Source organism: Crocodylus siamensis, chromosome 1 (genome assembly GCF_052110815.1).
Source record: "Crocodylus siamensis isolate JL-2025a chromosome 1, ASM5211081v1, whole genome shotgun sequence".
In the NCBI taxonomy this organism is placed as follows: Eukaryota; Metazoa; Chordata; order Crocodylia; family Crocodylidae; genus Crocodylus; species Crocodylus siamensis.
The window spans coordinates 378,662,511-378,679,357 of record NC_143395.1 but is presented as its reverse complement, the minus strand read 5'-3'; the positions used below and the strand labels follow the sequence as shown (position 1 = coordinate 378,679,357).

General features: G+C 44.6%; 1 protein-coding gene across 2 annotated transcripts in view; it reads right to left on the bottom strand.

The window, feature by feature from the left end:
• KATNAL1 (katanin catalytic subunit A1 like 1) overlaps positions 1-16,847 on the bottom strand; it is a 64,989-nt gene that overhangs the window by 18,894 nt on the left and 29,248 nt on the right. For both annotated transcript variants that reach the window (XM_090028142.1, XM_090028150.1), the window contains exons 3-4: positions 13,211-13,371; positions 6,727-6,895 (exon numbers count right to left, since the gene is read on the bottom strand). In XM_090028142.1, the coding sequence (XP_089884268.1) occupies positions 6,727-6,895; positions 13,211-13,371 (330 nt within the window). The remainder of the gene's footprint in view (positions 1-6,726; positions 6,896-13,210; positions 13,372-16,847) is intronic.

Sequence of the window (16,847 nt, the reverse complement as noted above, 5' to 3'; positions counted from 1 at the left end):
ACTGAGCAGTGCCCCCCACAATCCACCCATACCCACCCACACACCCCACAGCCCCCCACATCCCTCTACAGCCACTCACATCCCCCCATCCCCCTTCTGCAAACCCCACATCCCTCCAGGACACACCCTGTGTGCCCAGCTACCTGACAGGATAAGACCTCCTAGCAGGAGCTGGGGCTGCAGGGGCAGCTGTCCCCACATCCTGGTTAGTGAAGGGGTCAGAGGGTGCTCTAACTGCTCTATGGTAAGAAAACCGAAGGCATAACATATAGATATTCAGAATTCATTTTATTATGATGATAGAGACACTGGTAGGTGTCCAAATAGCTTTAACACTGTAGATATACCAATAAAACACTGCCTAACTGATCACTGTCTCTCTCTCACTATATATAGTGGACTTTTGTTTTAATTGTGGAGGAACATGGATTTCGGGGTATTTTACGGAGTGACTGAGATTTTTGACTGTGTAGGTGTCGACACCACAGCCCCCTAGGTTTTAATGAGAATGGGGTGAGAGACAGTGTCAAAGGCCTTCCTAAAGTCCAGAAAGACTACATCCACTGCTACCCCTGTGTCTAACGATTTTGTGACCTGGTCATGGAAGGCCACCAGGTTGGTCTGACAGGACCTGCCTCTAATGGCCTTGAAGCTTAATGCACTCAAGTCAAGATAACTTCATCCCAGAATTCTGAAAGAATGTGTGACTGAAATTACCTGCCTGGTAGTAAATATCCATAAATCTATCCAGCTGGAGGTGGTGCCAAATGGCTGGAAAAGAGCAAACATGTTATTTATATTAAGAAAATGGGGGAAAGCAATTTGGCTACCTTAACTATCAGCCTGTTAGGCAGGCCTATCAGCTTATCTTCTGCAGTAGGCAGGGAGGGAGGACCAGGTCAACTATAGGCCAATCAGCCTAACCTGCATCCCAGGGAAAATCCTGGAAAAGCTCATTAAAGAATCTATATGTGATACGCTCGCAGAAGGTAAGATTCTGAATGACTCCTTCTACGAACAGGTCCCTCGCCACCTGGACGTGGGAGGCAAGGTAGACATTATATACCTAGACTTCCAAAAGGCTTTTGATCTAGTATCCCATGATATCCTTTTGGGAAAATTGGAAGATTGTGGGCTCACCTGCTCGCCAGTTCAGTGGGTGGGAAACTGGCTACAGGGTAGGACCCAGAAAGTTCTCATGAACAAATCTGTGTCGTCCTGGCACAAAGTGGCCAGTGGTGTCCCTCAGGGGTCCATGCTTGGACCGGTGCTTTTCAACATCTTTATCAATGATTTGGATGGGGGAGTGAAAAGCTTTCTGGCTAAGTATGCAGACGACACCAAGTCATGGGGCAGTGTGGTCATGTCAGAAGATAGGTTGCAGACACAGGCAGACCTGGACAGGCTAGAGAGTTGGGCAGATCAGAATGAGATGAAGTTTAACACTTCCAAGTCTACGGTTCTCCCTCTGTGGGCAAACAACCCTCAACACACACACGGGCTCGGTGGTGACAACTTGACTTGCACCATGGCTGAAAGGAACCTAGGGGTAATGATTGACCATCATATGAATATGAACCGTCAGTGTGAGGCAGTGGTCAACAGGGCAAACAACACTCTGGCATGCATCAACCAATGCATCTTGTGTAAAACTAAGGAAGTGATATTCCCACTGTACTCAGCACTGGTGAGACCACAGTTGGAGTACTGCATCCAGTTCTGGGCACCACACTTTAATAAGGACATGGAAAAACTTGAGAGGGTCCAGAGAAGAGCCACCCAAGATCAGGGACTTGAAAGGCAAGCCATACGAAGAAAGCCTGAGGGCCCTGGGCCTCTTTACCCTAAAGAAGAGAAGATTGAGAGGGGACTTGATAGCAGCTTACCACTATATCTGAGGAGTGCATCAGGAGCTCAGTGAACAACTGTTCACTAGGGCACCCCTAGGGAAGACGAGGACCAATGGATACAAACTCCTGGAAGGCCACGTCAGGCTTAATACCAGGAAGAGCTTCTTCACAGTCAGGGTGTTCAGACTGTGGAATAAACTCCCTCCAGAGGTGGTGCAATCACCTACTCTGGAGGTTTTCAAGAGGAGATTAGATAACCAGCTCGCTGTGGTCACCTAACCCCAGCTGTCTTCCTGCCTAGGGGCTGGACCTGATGATCTGCAAGGTCCCTTCCAGCCCCTACCAATCTATGAATCTGTTAAGAACCTCTTAGTGTTCAATAACTTTTGCAAGGTCTAACTCACTAGTAACTAATATATTAATACAACCTTAAGAATGTTCCTAAGTACTACCCCTGATGCACCTGTGGGGCATCATACCACTTAGTGAGGTGCATACATGTAATAAACATGCTGTCTGTAAGATAAATTGTGGGGCAGAAAGACTAAAATCCCAACAGAAGACACACTATGAGAGCCAGGCTGGAGATTTGATGTTGCAGCAAAACAAGTTTAGGCTGGATATCAGGAAAAAACTTCTTCACTGTTAGAACAGTGAGGCAGTAGTATGGCTGCCTAGAGAAGTTGTGGACACTCCATCACTGAAGGTGTTCAAGAAGAAGTTGGGCAACCACTGATTAGGGATTCTAGGCATAGCTATGCCTATGTTCTACCATGGATATTTCCCATGCTTCTGGATTTGGATGACTAACCTGTCTGTCAAGCTATATCCTCCCTTTCTGCTACATGTGTCAGGGTGTTTTTAAACCTCCTTCAGGGTGTTGGCTGCAGCCAAGGCTAGGGATTTTGACTAGGCCTTACCAGTGTTCCTACTGAAAACCAATGCTCCTTCCGGGACTTAAAGCTGGAATTTCCTGGCTAGATAGTCTTGCCCCTTCACTCAGGGTCACACCCATTACCATATTTGGGGTCAGGAAGGAATTTTACCCCATGGTCAAACTGATGCAGACTGTGGAGGTTTCTGCCTTTCTCTGTAGCAGGGAGTGTGTTATGTCTTGTGTTGTTTCAGGGTTTGATGGTAGTCTTACAAAGAGTTCAGATTAAAAATTGTATAGGAAGGTTTAGATAGGGATGATCCTGCCTTAGGTAGGGGTTTGGACTAGATGACCTCTGGAGGTCCCTTCCAGACCCATCTCTCTGATTTCTATGATGTCTCTAAGAACCGAGAAAAAAATCTCATTTGGGAAACAGCTTTCTGGGGGGAGGGGCAGATGGGGCTGGATATGGCAGTATCAAAGGCTATAATGTAAACTGCCTGCCCTGTAGACCTTACAGTCAAAAAGAAGAGGCCTAAGAAACAATGTGAGAAAAGGACAGAAACTCAGGGGTTACATGCCAGTAAAATGAGACCATTACAGTAGCTATAAATGCAAAAAAAAAAAGTGTTTTTAACTTGGGTGATGCAACCAATCACCCTGTAATTGACATCTGCAGGAGAATCTTATTTTCAGAACTTCTAAAAAATCCAGCCAGGCAACCCAAACCCATCTGCAGTCATTTCAGAATTTTCTCTGTGTACTATTGATTATGCTGCATTACAGCAATGGGGGCCTACTGAGCAGCACTCATAATTTTAATCACAGTTGGCATGTCTATACATGCAATTAATGTGCCTGAATTTACTGTGCAGAAAATTCAGGCTCATTAAAGCACTCCCTGGCACACACACATGCACCCCCATGAGAAGCAAACTGAGCCCAACAGGAGCAGCCCAGTTCAGGACTGCTACTGCCCTGCTCTGCCTCCCTGCAGCAGCCAGGCTCCTCAGGTGCTAGCCACAGGCTAGCAGAGGGCATGGGGGCTTAGCCCCAAGCTCTGGAGGGCAGAGGAACTGTCCTGCCTCAGTGGGCAGCTCCATCCCAGCCACGGGGTAGATCAAGCTGGCCCCGAGAAGGGTGGCAGTTGTCCCAGCTGGGCAGGCAGCTGTTTCCCAATCTCCACAGGGCAGGGAGAGCTGTCCTGGCTGCTGGGCAGCTGCCTCCCAGCTATGTGGGAATTATGAAGGGTCCCAAACTCCATGTGGCTGGGAGGCAGCTGCTCCCAGCCATGTGGGGAACAGGATTGGTCCCAACCTCCACACTGCTGGCAGGCAGCAACCCCAGGGAGCTAAGACAGCTCTCCCCACCCCCTATAACTCCCTGTTGCCTAGGTTGACAGTGAGCAATTTGCTCCCAGTCAGTGTCTACATATGAGGTACAGTACATTAGTTAACACACCATTTTTCTAGTACCTGTATTTACAGGTACTAGAAAATGGCACATTAGACTAATATACTGCACAGTAATTGCTGCACATGTATAGACAATGATGCTTTACTTTACATTAAATTAGTAAAGGAGCAGTAAAGTGTCTTGCAGTATGTTTGACTCTAGTTCTTTGTAAGATTTTTAAAAAAACTCAATACAAGGGTAACTGATATTCTGTCAAGCGATATACTAAGAAAGTGGAATGTTAATTTTAGCTCCATTCCAGAACCTGGAAAACAGCAAAGTTAAATTAAAGAGGAAGAAGACAACTGTGTTTAACAGTAATGTAAATGATTAAATGTAGCCTTTTGTTTTAGATTGTGACATTTCCCTTTTAATTTAATAAGCCTTTGCAATAGAAAGCCTACACACTTCCAAAAGAGGTTATTTATGAGAATGTATAATTGGGGTGAATTTTTCATCTACACAAGACATATAACCATATGGCAGCTAGCTACGTATTTTATTCTAGTGTAAAAAACATATTTGTAGCACTGTTGTATCAAGAATAGACAGAATATTTTCCTTCTGCCATCTAGTAACTACATTATGCAGATGAAGGCATTGTTTAAAAGTACTAAAGTTAACATATTTATGACACTTGTGCATTTGGCTTCCCTCTGGTAGGATTATTAGTAACACTGCTAGACAATAACCATCTTCTAAGTAATACAAGTGCAGCTTACCAACTGTAAAAACTTTCATGCCCATCACCAGAAACTGTACAGTAGCATTTCTCAACCTGTGGGTCGCAACCCAAAAATGGGTTGCAAGAATATATGAAAGGGTCGCGAACCAATTTAAAATGGATCAACAAACTTTAAAAATAGATTCTTCTTTAAAAGAGAAAAACTTGGGAAACTATGGCTTTTCCCTTACCAGCTGGCAGAATTCCAGCCTGCAAGGGGCTGCTTGGGGCTCCCTATGCCCTACACACACCCTGTCTGCCCCACACACTGGGGGGGCTGGGGCCTGGAGCTGAGGAGGAAGGTGAGTCAGGAGTGAGGGGCACTGGCTTGGGACTGGCCATTGATGTTTACAAATGGGTCCTGGTACACAAAAGGTTGAGAGCCACTGCCTTAGAGTACATTGTTATACCTTCAGTTTAGAGGTAGGACTTTTGCTTTGAAGGCTGCCTTACACATACACTGTGAATTAAACTTGTCACACACCATGACTCCAATTCTCCATTTAACTCACAGAACTGTAACCAACTGTGCAGTATTTTTAAAAGCCTTTTATAGCTTGCAGGATGGTCACTTGTGATTTTACTGACCCAAAGTCCTGAAATTTCAAAAATGACTGAACTTTACTTGGTGGGCTTCTCAATTGTGCTGTGAAAGATTATCCACAGCTATCTAAACCTCCAGAGTTACTTAAAATGTTTTTGTACAGAATAAAAAGTAATGGAAATGGTCATCTTTCTTTATCCCTTTGGCAATGCAGGATTCTTCCCTGCATAGCTTTGCTCATTCTTGAGCATGTAAGTTTAGACCTATGCAAAACATATCAAGATTTATTCACCAGTCACAACCTGTATTTATTATACTATGTGCCCCAAACATTCAAGACTGTATCTCACAAAGATAAGCATTATGTTTCAGTTTGGCACTATTTGTTACTATGGATTCCTCCTGGTGACTCCACAATTAAGTTTATAACAAACTGTCTTACAAACACCAGTTTTTATACAGATATACACCTCTACAGTTCTCAAAACAAATCCTTTCACAGTGACTTATTTATACGTCTACGTCAGTGAATCAGTTCCCACTTTAACTCTACCACTGATTCTCTTTTCCAAACCTCCTTCAAGACTATTTCCCAAACTATTTTAATACTCTGCATTTTTTACTACTGTTCTTCAAAGAAATATCTTTCCCTAAATTTTATCTTCTGATGATAAAATGCTTAAAATTCCCTCTCTTAATTGGCATGCTTTTGGGACATCTCCTCTAGCTAGTTTTAAGTATAATTGAAAATACTTTTGCAAAAAATGAAATATCTCTACAGAGCTACAGAACAAATCTCAGTGCTTTTTAAATAACCTTAAGTCTTAACTACAACATATAGAAGTGCATGAATACTGTGAAACACTAAGAACACTGAATACCATTTAAAGAAATACACTGCTCTCACTTCTTTATTTTTCACTTTAAAGCCTTCATGATCCTACTGGGCTTTGTTCTTCATTTATATTGGCCCAAGGGATATTAGAATCAGGCCCCAAACCTTGCTGAAGGGAACAGACGCTCAAAGGGACAGTAAACCATGGCAGTGTAAAAAGAATAGTTAAAAACTGAGCTAAGCATTTAAAGCTGTATTTAGCTTGGTAACGTTGCAGCTGAATCACTGTAAGGCATGCTTTTTCTCTGATACATTACAGAAATAGCTCATCAGCCTACAGTGGGATTACTGTCAGACTTTTGTTCTTTTATTAATAAAGGAATCCCACCCCTTCTGCCTGATAACACAACACCCGCTCCCACGCCTTGCCCCCACTGTTCTTACCTTGTCATCTCTCCCTTTCGCTCTAGATTCCCTCTCCCGGCTACTGGCAGGCTTCTCACTTTTTGATATTGGGTGTGCTCGGCCCACTGGCCCACGTGGCTGCAGTCCTGGCGATTCTCTCCTCAAAGGTTTTACTTCTCGGTTGGGACGTTTGATCTGAGGGGGAGCCCTAGCCAAAAAAAGAAGATACGCGTTAGGATCCATTTAAAATATATAAAAAGGCAATCTATTAATACTCCCTTCACAAATCACTTGCAAAACTGACAGGCCTAAATTCCATTGCTTGTTTATTCTTTTCTAGTGGTAAATCTGTAAATCTAACATCTTTTTTCTGTGTTTGATTTGTGCTACGTAGCTCTGAAAGAAAGAAAATGATCAATGTCAGTAGCTTGACACAGCTAACCAAACCTACAATAAACAAATCAGCATGAGTGTGGAAAAAAAGAAGTAGATTTTAGTTTCTGGGTTTGGATTTCCTGTAGCTATAAATCATGAGAATGTATTTTGCCATCCTGAAAAGCATAGGTCCCATGGAAGAAATTCCTGGTAATAATCTGGCTAATAACTTTGACAGACCCCAGCATATAAGTGAGAAAGCCAGCGAGAAATAGCACCCTATCTCAATCTTCCTGAGTGAAAATGTCAACACTGAAAAACTGTCCAGAAAAGTAGGCCTTATCCAACCAAAATGTACCTCCCACACCATCTCTCCCGATGTCATGGGTATTAGTTGAATGGTAGCACACAGACATACAGTTTGGTTTTACAAAGATTAATCTGAGTCCTATCCATTTTGCTTTGGTAGTCAGTATGAACTTGAAAGGCAGAACCAAAATATGTGAACTTATTAAGTGAATGTTCCCTTTAAATTCTTTACTCACATTTGCTTCCATTATTTCACAGTTTGCAACTACTTTACTGGAATATTAATTTTTAAAAACGTAACCCTTGTACAAGCTAGACACGATCATTAACTTTTACTTAAAAATAGTAAGTCTCCTATACCTGAATGCTTCATGATAACTCTTTTTAGCCTTTTGCAGCTGGACCAAATTAAATTTATTTTAAAAATATAGTGGACCTGCTAGTACCTTATACCATCACCATGTAACAGCTTCATCCATAACAATGCAGGCAAGTTCACTTTGTACTTAATATTGCTCAAATTTTTCTGCACATGCTAAAGCTTATAAAAATGGAAGTACTAGCAGAAGAAAATGGATGCAGAGAGATGGTTTACAGCTACTTGGCCTTGCTTGATTAAGGCAATGATTCTTCTCCTTACAATTTTTAGTAAATCTCACAGTGGAGGTACAAAAAAAAAAAAAGAAAACAATGTGCACAGAAAAATTACCAAACATGCTTGTTGCACATTTACAGCAGCTAAGCAGTTGCCTTACTGGAGAATCCTAATGGGCATTATAGTATAGCTTAGAGGGCTCATGCCCACAGTCTTTCCTATAGGGCAGGACTGTCCAACTAGTGGCCTAAGGGCCACATACGACCTCTGAGGAGTTAAACTGCGGCTACTGGGCTCTTGGTCTGGGCACTGCTCCCACATCACTCTCTTGCTGCTTGCTGGAGTCTCTGGGATCCCTCTCCTTCCTCTGACTTCTGCTTCCTACCCCTGCCAATCCAGGGTGGGCACTTTCTACACAGCGCACTGGCAATGCAAGGTCAGTGACACAACATGGCAGGGGGTACCCACACAGCAAGGAGTGCAGCCTACCTGGCATATGGCTCCCAGATGCTCAGAAGTCAGACAGTCCTCCTACAGGCTAACATCCCTAGCTGAACTACACTGTCCATAGTCCTATGCATTCTGCCTTTTGATCAAGTGGCAGGGTGTCGAATAAAAGTCCCTAACTTTCTTGGAGTTCATGGTTTCTTGACTTCTGTGAAAAAATCATAGCCTTACACACAGGGCAAAGCCATGAAGAATCAGCTTACTGTCTGGCAGGTGCCACGCTGAGACAACCAACTCATTTCCTATATGCCATAAAGTAACCTTTCATTAGTAACTGCTTCTGATTACAACCACCTAGAGTGGTAGCCCCTAGCTTTGTTGAATGTTCTCTGGTTTTTCAGGTCTGTCATATGTCAAAGATGCCTGGCAAGATGATCAAAACCCACAAAACCCTTTCTACTCCTGTTGATTGCTGCTTGCCATCCTAGAGGTGCCTGCCTTCCCACAATGCTGTTTATGGGCTCCTCCATGAGAAGATACACTTTAGAAACAGACAACTATGCATTTTCACCACATTTTATGGTTTTCCTCATTTCCAACTGGCAAATAACCTTGTAGTCATAGAGAAGAAGGGCTGGAAGAGACCTCCAGATGTCACCTAGTCCATACCCCTACCTGAGGCAGGACCATCCCTACGCAAACCATCCCATACAAGCCATAATCTAAACTCTACATAAGACTACCATCAACCCTGACACAACACATGCCTAACACCCTAACCTCTCACAAGTAAAGCAGGGGAACTACAGGGACCAATATCCTGCTTTTATAAAATGTTGTCAGTATAAGCTTATGAGGTCCTAGGTAGAGGGCCACGCCCCCCGCTACAGACCAAGAAAAAAACCCCCACAATTCATATTAACCTGGCCATGGGGTAAAGTTCCTTCCTGACCCCAAATATGGTGATTGGCCTCACCCTGTGGAGGGGCAAGACCCTCTAGCCAGGAACATCTGGCTTTGCTCCCATACAAGCCACCATGAAAATCTTACAGACTTTATGAAAATCCTTTAATAAACAGTAAGGCTAACATGCCGCACAACCCTCACAACACAGAAAAACAGATAATTACATCAATTTCAGAATACCACCTAGCTAAGATGAACACCATTTTTCATAACAGAATATGAGAACAGAAATATGCTGATGAAGCTTGAGGTAATGTGAAACAAATTCAGAGGAGGTCATTCTACAGACAACAGCAGGCTCGGGTCCAGGCCTCAGCTCTGCAAAAAGTTGTTCTACATGAAGAAAAGCTCCTTCAGTGGTAAACTGATGCCTGTAGCTTTTGCTTTGGAGCAATGTGTTATATTCCTTGAGCTGTGTCATAACCAACACTGATCTCAAAAGACAAGTGAATAGCAAACCCTATGTTGTAAGGGATCTGGACAACATGATCTAATAGTTCTTTTCTGTCTCTAGTTTTTATAATTCCAAGATAATTTTAATATCGCAAAAGGAAATTTTGACAAATGCATAGTTGCTCAAGTGAGTTTCTTATCAAGGCAATCATTAGTTAAGGCAACTTCAACATACTGACAAACCTCAATTGTAGGCCTTAACATAAATACATTATCCATAATAGCCAAACACACTTTCATTTCTACTGTATGATAATAACCCAATTCCTCAAAATATCAGATATACCCATCAATGCAGGTTTTTTTCATGTGTCAACAAATCAATCTTCTTTTTTGTTGCAGAGGATGTATATCACCAATTTTAACTATTTAAATCGGGGTGAGCAATTATTTGGGCTCGTGGGCCACATAGGGAATTTAGGTGAGCTGTTGTGGGCTGGGTCAGCACCCCCCTCTTCCTCCCTGCCATAGCTCACCAAAACTCCCTCAATGGCCACCGCACTCAGCCAGGCAGCTGGGATAGGGTCACAGGTGGGTGAGGAGCAGTGTTTGGGAGCGGGATGGGTGGGTGAGGCCCAGATCACAGGACAGGATCTCAGGGCAGTGACAACATGGGGTTGGGCTGGCACAGAGCTGTGATCTGCTGCCCGCACGTCCCTGTGACAGGCTTGGGTTCCACGTGCAGGAGTATACAGGGAGTGGATCACGGGTCTGCCCCGGGCCCTGGCCCTGCACTGTCACCACCCCACAATCCCAGACCTATCTCTGGATGCCACTCACCACCCTCCTGCAGCCCCATCCTATCTGTCTGTCCACAGGGGGTCCTGGCCAGTCTCTGTGGAGACCCTGAGATCACTGGGCAGTGACAGCGTGGAGCCGGGCCTAGGGCAGAGCCATAATCGACTCTCTACATGCCCCTTCCCACAGAACTGGTGGCTGTCACAAGGGAGTGTGGGCAGATCATAACTCTGTCCTGGGCCCCAGCCCTGGCACGAGCCCCACACTATCACCACCCAGCGATTCTGGGTTCTCCATGGAGACCAGCTGGGACCCATGCAGGCAAGCAGACAGGATGGGGCCATGGGTGGGCAGAGAACTGCATCCAGGGCCAGGTCTGGGATCTTGGGGTGGTGACAGCATGGGGTCAGGGCTTGGGGCAGAACTGTGATCCACTCCCCGTGCATGCCTGCCCATGAAGCCCAAGCCAACAGGCAGCAGATCATGGCTCTGCCCCAGCCCCACACTGTCACTGCCCCACGACTCCGCCCTGTGATCCTGGCATCTTCCACCTATCCCACTCCTGAACACTGTTCCCGGCCTGCCTGTGGCCCCATTCCAGACATCTGGCCATGCACACTGCCTGTGCAGTTCCAGCCTCTAGCAGACTCGCTAGTGTACCTGGGCAGTAGGGCTGGGTCTGGCAGCCAGAAGAAGCCACTGGAAAGCAAATCCAGCTGCAACGCCACCCCAGCCCTGCTGCACACCCGGGGGCAGTGTGACAAGCCACTTGCACCATGGCCCAGCCTACCCACCGCACCTGGGCTGCATGGGGCAGAGGGATGTGCTGTGGGCTGGACAAAATCCCTCGGCAGACCAGATCTGCCTTGCAGGCCATATTTTGCCTAGCCCTGATTTAAATCAAGTAGGAAACCTTGATTCAGATCATCCAATTTAGACTTGTTTTGCATTAGCATTTTTTAAATTATTTTCCAAAAGAAGGTGGATTCTCACTGGCTGTTTACCATTTAAAGTGCTGATTTACAAGTATCTAGCCTTTATATTATATTTGCTATTTCTTTCTGCTAACCAAGATAATACATATCCAAATACATTTATTTAAAATTATGTAGCTTAAAGTGCACTCATTCAAATATCCCGAAACTGTTTTTATTATGTTAAAAATGATGAATTAATTTTTAAAACAATTTTTTAAAACTTTTCAATTTGTTTCAAGCTCTATTTGAATGGCAACTCAAATTTCACAGAATGTTCAAACAGATTTTTTAAATTATTTATTAATTAATTAAAATGTAAGTGCATTGGTTATATCAAGAAAAGATAAACATGTTTTGCGTTAAAACTAAACAACATACCAATTGTAAATTGTATCAATTGTTTCTAGTCACATGTCTTCCAGGGTTTTTGATTTCCAACTGTCAATCAGTCCCTGTAACATCATAGCATTAACCTAGTTCAGGGCCATCCAACTTCCAAGCAGCCAGGGGCTGCACACTACATAGGCTGCACCAGAGGCACCCCTGGGCCCCTGGGCTACATGCTCCATGGATGCTCTCTGCCTACCAATGCACTGCATGCCTGCGATCCATCCTCCCCACTTGGCACATCTGTGACCCCCTATGCACTGTATGCCTGTGGATCCCCCCACTTCTATACTGTGCACACAACCCTCCCCCACTTCACTGCACTATGCACCTGCAATCCCTCCACCACATGCCTGTGACCCTCCCCCGCTATACTAGGGGCCAGTGACCCTCCCTGTACTGCTGCACTGCATGCCTGTGCATCCCAAGTTTGCTCACAGGTCCCTGTACTGCTCCACACCCTGAGATGGAGGCAAAAAGCATCAGCCAGAGGAGAAAAGGGGAGCCCAGAAACTCTGGCTGCTGTTACAGTGGAAGCAATGGGGAAAGTGATGGCCAGGTAGGAACCTGGGAAACACAATTTAACCCCTCAGAAGGCACATGAGGCCTGCACATGGGCGACTGGTGCCTCCTGAGTCGGGGGGGGCACTTGCCTCCCCCAGCGGCCAGTCAGCGACCACGGTGTCCCCCTGCAGCCTGTCTCACTGACGCAGGAGTGCCAGCAGCACTTCTCCTGGTGCCCCCACTCTCTAGCCAGTGCTCTCAGGGGGGCACCAGCGCTCTCACCTGCCCCCCCGCCTGTCACCTAAGTGGGGAACGCTGGTTGTCAGGGAATGCACCAGCACTGTCAGGGGATGCACGTGAACCCCCATGCACCTGCTACGTGTTGCCACTGGGCCTGCTGGCCACCAGTTGGACAGACCTGAACTAGCTGAATAAACTAAAAAGAAGAAAATATTTTCTCTACAGTGGCTGGCTCAGCACTCCAAGAAATTCTCATTCCCGATATTTAACTACTCACTCCCAACCAGTTCAGCATTCTGACTTTTTTCAAGATTTCTTTAGCAAACCTGTCCTGCTTATTTTAATTCAATATAAATTGCAATTGATTATAGTACCTGTAGAACTTAATTTATAAATGGTCTTAATTTTGCATTTTATTTCAAGCATTTATTTCTAGCAATAACAATGCATTTAAAGGTATTCTTTTGATAAAAATTATATTTTTATATAAAAATCAGTGATTTCAACCCACCTGGCTTTCAAACCCACTTACCTATGCTCAGCTGGAACAGGAGGAGGCCAAACAGCAGGATCCCTAAAAGGTTCATCTTGGTAGGATACAGGAATATCTGCAGGTTTGTCCATCTTAAAACTCTCTAGTGTGTTAACAATACTCTTGACTTGTTCATATTCTTCCAGTAACTCTTGTCGGACCTTCAAAATAATTTATTTAAGAAAAAAAGAGATTTTTAATATAATTTTAATTTGCAACAAAGAAAAAAGATTTAGAAAATATGAAAAATGTTACTATTCTCTAAAGGGTAAATTGATGATTATTAAGAACAAAGGGTTCTATCCCAAAAATGTGTTAATTCTTATTATAGTGCAGTGACCACGCTCAAGTGAGCACAGGCCATAAGATCCAGGCCCTAATACAACATGGTTCAGTAAAATGTAACATTTAACTCATGAGATGTTAACTTCGTAAAAATCAAACCACAATATCCTGCTGAATTTATAATGTGCAGATGTATTTTGAAATACGTTAAGGAAATTAAATGTAGTGGGTCATGCTATTTTTGATTCTGAATGGTACAGGGATCCTGTTTTTCTCTGTTTTAAGATCCAAAATTCTCTGAAAAAAAAATTCAAAATTCTCTGATTAAAAACCCCCAATGTCTGCGTTTTTAATGATACACCACCAAACACACACACGCAATTTTAAAGCAATTTGGAAGCCTACCGGTTCCACAAACTTGAGCTAGATCAAGACCAGCGGTGCCCAACCTTTCTGCTCCAAGGCCAGATGGGTGGATACGACTCAGGGTCAGTCAGCAAGCTAGATCCAGCCTGTCATCTACATCCCATCCCTGCCTTGGGCCCAGTTCCGGCTCTAGCTGGGACCCAGTATACCAAATTTAACCTCAGGCCAATCACGTCTGCAGCCCTGACATGCACAGCAACGTGTCACTTGGCCCTCAGGGTTTGGGAATTTGGCAGAGGAGAACAATGGCAGTATCAACTGCCATAGCTCTCCTGTTGCCAAATTTCTAACCCCTGGGGAGCCCTGCAGGCCAGATGATATGGATCTGCAGGCCAGATATGTCCCGTGGGGCAGAGGTTGAGCACCACTGAAGCAGGGCCGATCCAAGGGTAATTGGCACCCTAGACGAACTGTGTACCTCGGTACCCCCACCACCTCCAATATAAAGAAAAATTAGAAGTCTAAGGAGTATGGGTTCATCTTTTAGGATGACGTTGCCAGCAGTATGCTCTTCATAAGTCCGTTTGAGAGCTGAAAATGTAAGAGTCGTGATTCTACTGTTCTTTCCTCTGAGATCTTTTCAGAGGTCTTTCTCCCCTTACCGAACCAAAGGTCTTAGACCAAGGTGGAGCTGTAGGTGGCCAGGACTGTTATTTAGAATGATGTTCCTGTTATTTTGTTCTGTGTATAATTTTGGCGCCTCCAAATTTTGGCGCCCTCGGCAACTGCCTAATTCGCCTAATGGCTGGACCGGTCCTGCACTGATTCAGAACATGACAAGAGCATCAGTAAAACACATATTAAGGCTTTCTTATTTCATGTTTGTTAATCTGCTACCTGTTGGCCAAATCCAAACCCCATTAAAATCAAGAGCAGCCTTTCCTTTATAATGCTCCCAATTCACTTTTCAGCAAAACCGAAATATTTAAATTATAAAGTCAATGTGGCTATCCCAAAAGCTAATAAATCTTAAGCTTCATCTAGACCAGGGGTGTCCAACCTTTTCAAATGTGGGGCCAGATCATGAACTTTTTATCACCCAATGGGCCGGCGAGCCATATTCAAAGACTTTACAGGAAGTGGTATCACATCAGGAAGTGATGTCCCATGACCTTTGACACTAATGAAGTTGCAGGAAGTGACAATGAAATGGGTCTAACCAGTTCAAAACTCTCCCTCTATAGCATCCACCTCTGCCACTGTTCGGGACAGGATACTGAGCTAGATGGACCATGGGTCTGACCAAGCATGGCACTTTTTATGCTCTTACATTCAAAAGCTCTTATGTTCTTTGGCTGAGCTTCCAAACTATGGCTGAGATTTGCAAAAAGGGGTAGATAGGCATGTTACAAAGTTGTCATAAAAGATTTGGAGCCCTCTAAATCCCATTCATATTAATGGAAGTTGGCCTTCTGAATCAGCTTTGAAAATCTCAGCCTAAGGTGCCAACCAAATAAAATACATTTTGCATTTCTATGTAGTGCATCTATGTGGGGCTCTCCAAGCATTTTACAAACATTAAATGAACTTCAGGATGAACCCAGCCAGAGCAGCAGGGGCTCAGCTGTACTTTCCCCCTACCTGCGCTGGTGAGTGCCGAGCGGCACACGGCTCTGCCACTGCTTATGCTGGCTGGTGCTCACCTGGGCAGGTCTGTCCCATCCAGAGCAGCATGCAGCTGAAGCTGGCTTCCTATGTGCTACTGGGGACAGAAACAGCCCGGCCAGGTTGGCACCAGCCAGCAGAAGCAGTGGTGGAGCCATGTGCTGCTCGGGACTGACTGGTGCAGGCAGGGGGAAAATGCAGCTCAGCCTCTGCCACTCTGGCCAGGCTCATCCCATGACCAGCACAGGTAAGGGAAAAGTGCAGCTGAGCCCCAGCTGCTCCGGCTGGGCTCATCCTGTCCCAAGCAGCACATGGCTACTCCTCTTCCCACACGCACTGCATCGGCAACATCAAGCTGACGCAGTGTGTGTGAGAACCTTGTCCCTTCCCCACCCCTTCAGCAGCCATTAGGAAGCTGCTGAGGAGTTGGGGGAGGGACAAGGGGTGGGAATGAAAGTAAACATTGTTTACTTTCGTTTCCCATTGCAGCACCGTGCGCCTCAGAAAACGGCTTGGCAGGCTGCATGGTGGCCCACAGGCCATATGTTAGACAAGCTTGATCTACACTGAGGTGTTTATACTGCAACAAGCTCAATTTCTAAGCATTTTGATGGTCTGTATTCATACAACACATTTCTTAGAAGAATATTAACTGGTGATACAGTTCATATTCTGGATTCAAGTCTGCTTGTAAGTTTGCAGCATATTAATGTATACTAACGTCCATTTAAGTAAACCTGTGCTGCACACGATTTTGGAGGTCCTCCAAGTGCTCTGCACCAGAAACAATGGGTCTATTTCCCTAAGTGCACTTTGGGGTCATGCTGACCAGGTATCATGGCTCTGTAAAATGATGCAAGAGGCACATTTTTCTTAGAGTGATACCTTTTAAGCTTAAGCATAGCAGAGTAAGGAAGAAAGCAAAGAGGAATTCCCAGAGGTAACACACAGACAATTAGCAAAAGAAAAGATAAACATGTTCTTTTCTTTTTTGTTCCTAAGTTGTTTGCCTTTTAAAGATGTTAAGCAGATCTCCCTTGAGCACAAGGATGGATAGCAAGGTCAGAAAAGGAGTGGTTGGTCTGTGAGAAATGTGCTTCTAATGGTGTACGTATGTCTCTGTCCTTTTTTTTTTTTCCGGTGGAAGCTCATTCTGGTGAGTAGCTGCTGTTCAGTCTTACCCTCCTAGTTGCCATGAGGTCATTTGGTGCATTAAATCAGATATATCCCATTTTGGGAAATGCATGTGTAGGAACCATGGATTCTGATGGTTTTGTTGTGGGGGTGGGTTGTTGATTGTAGTAGCAGTGGAGATATGTTG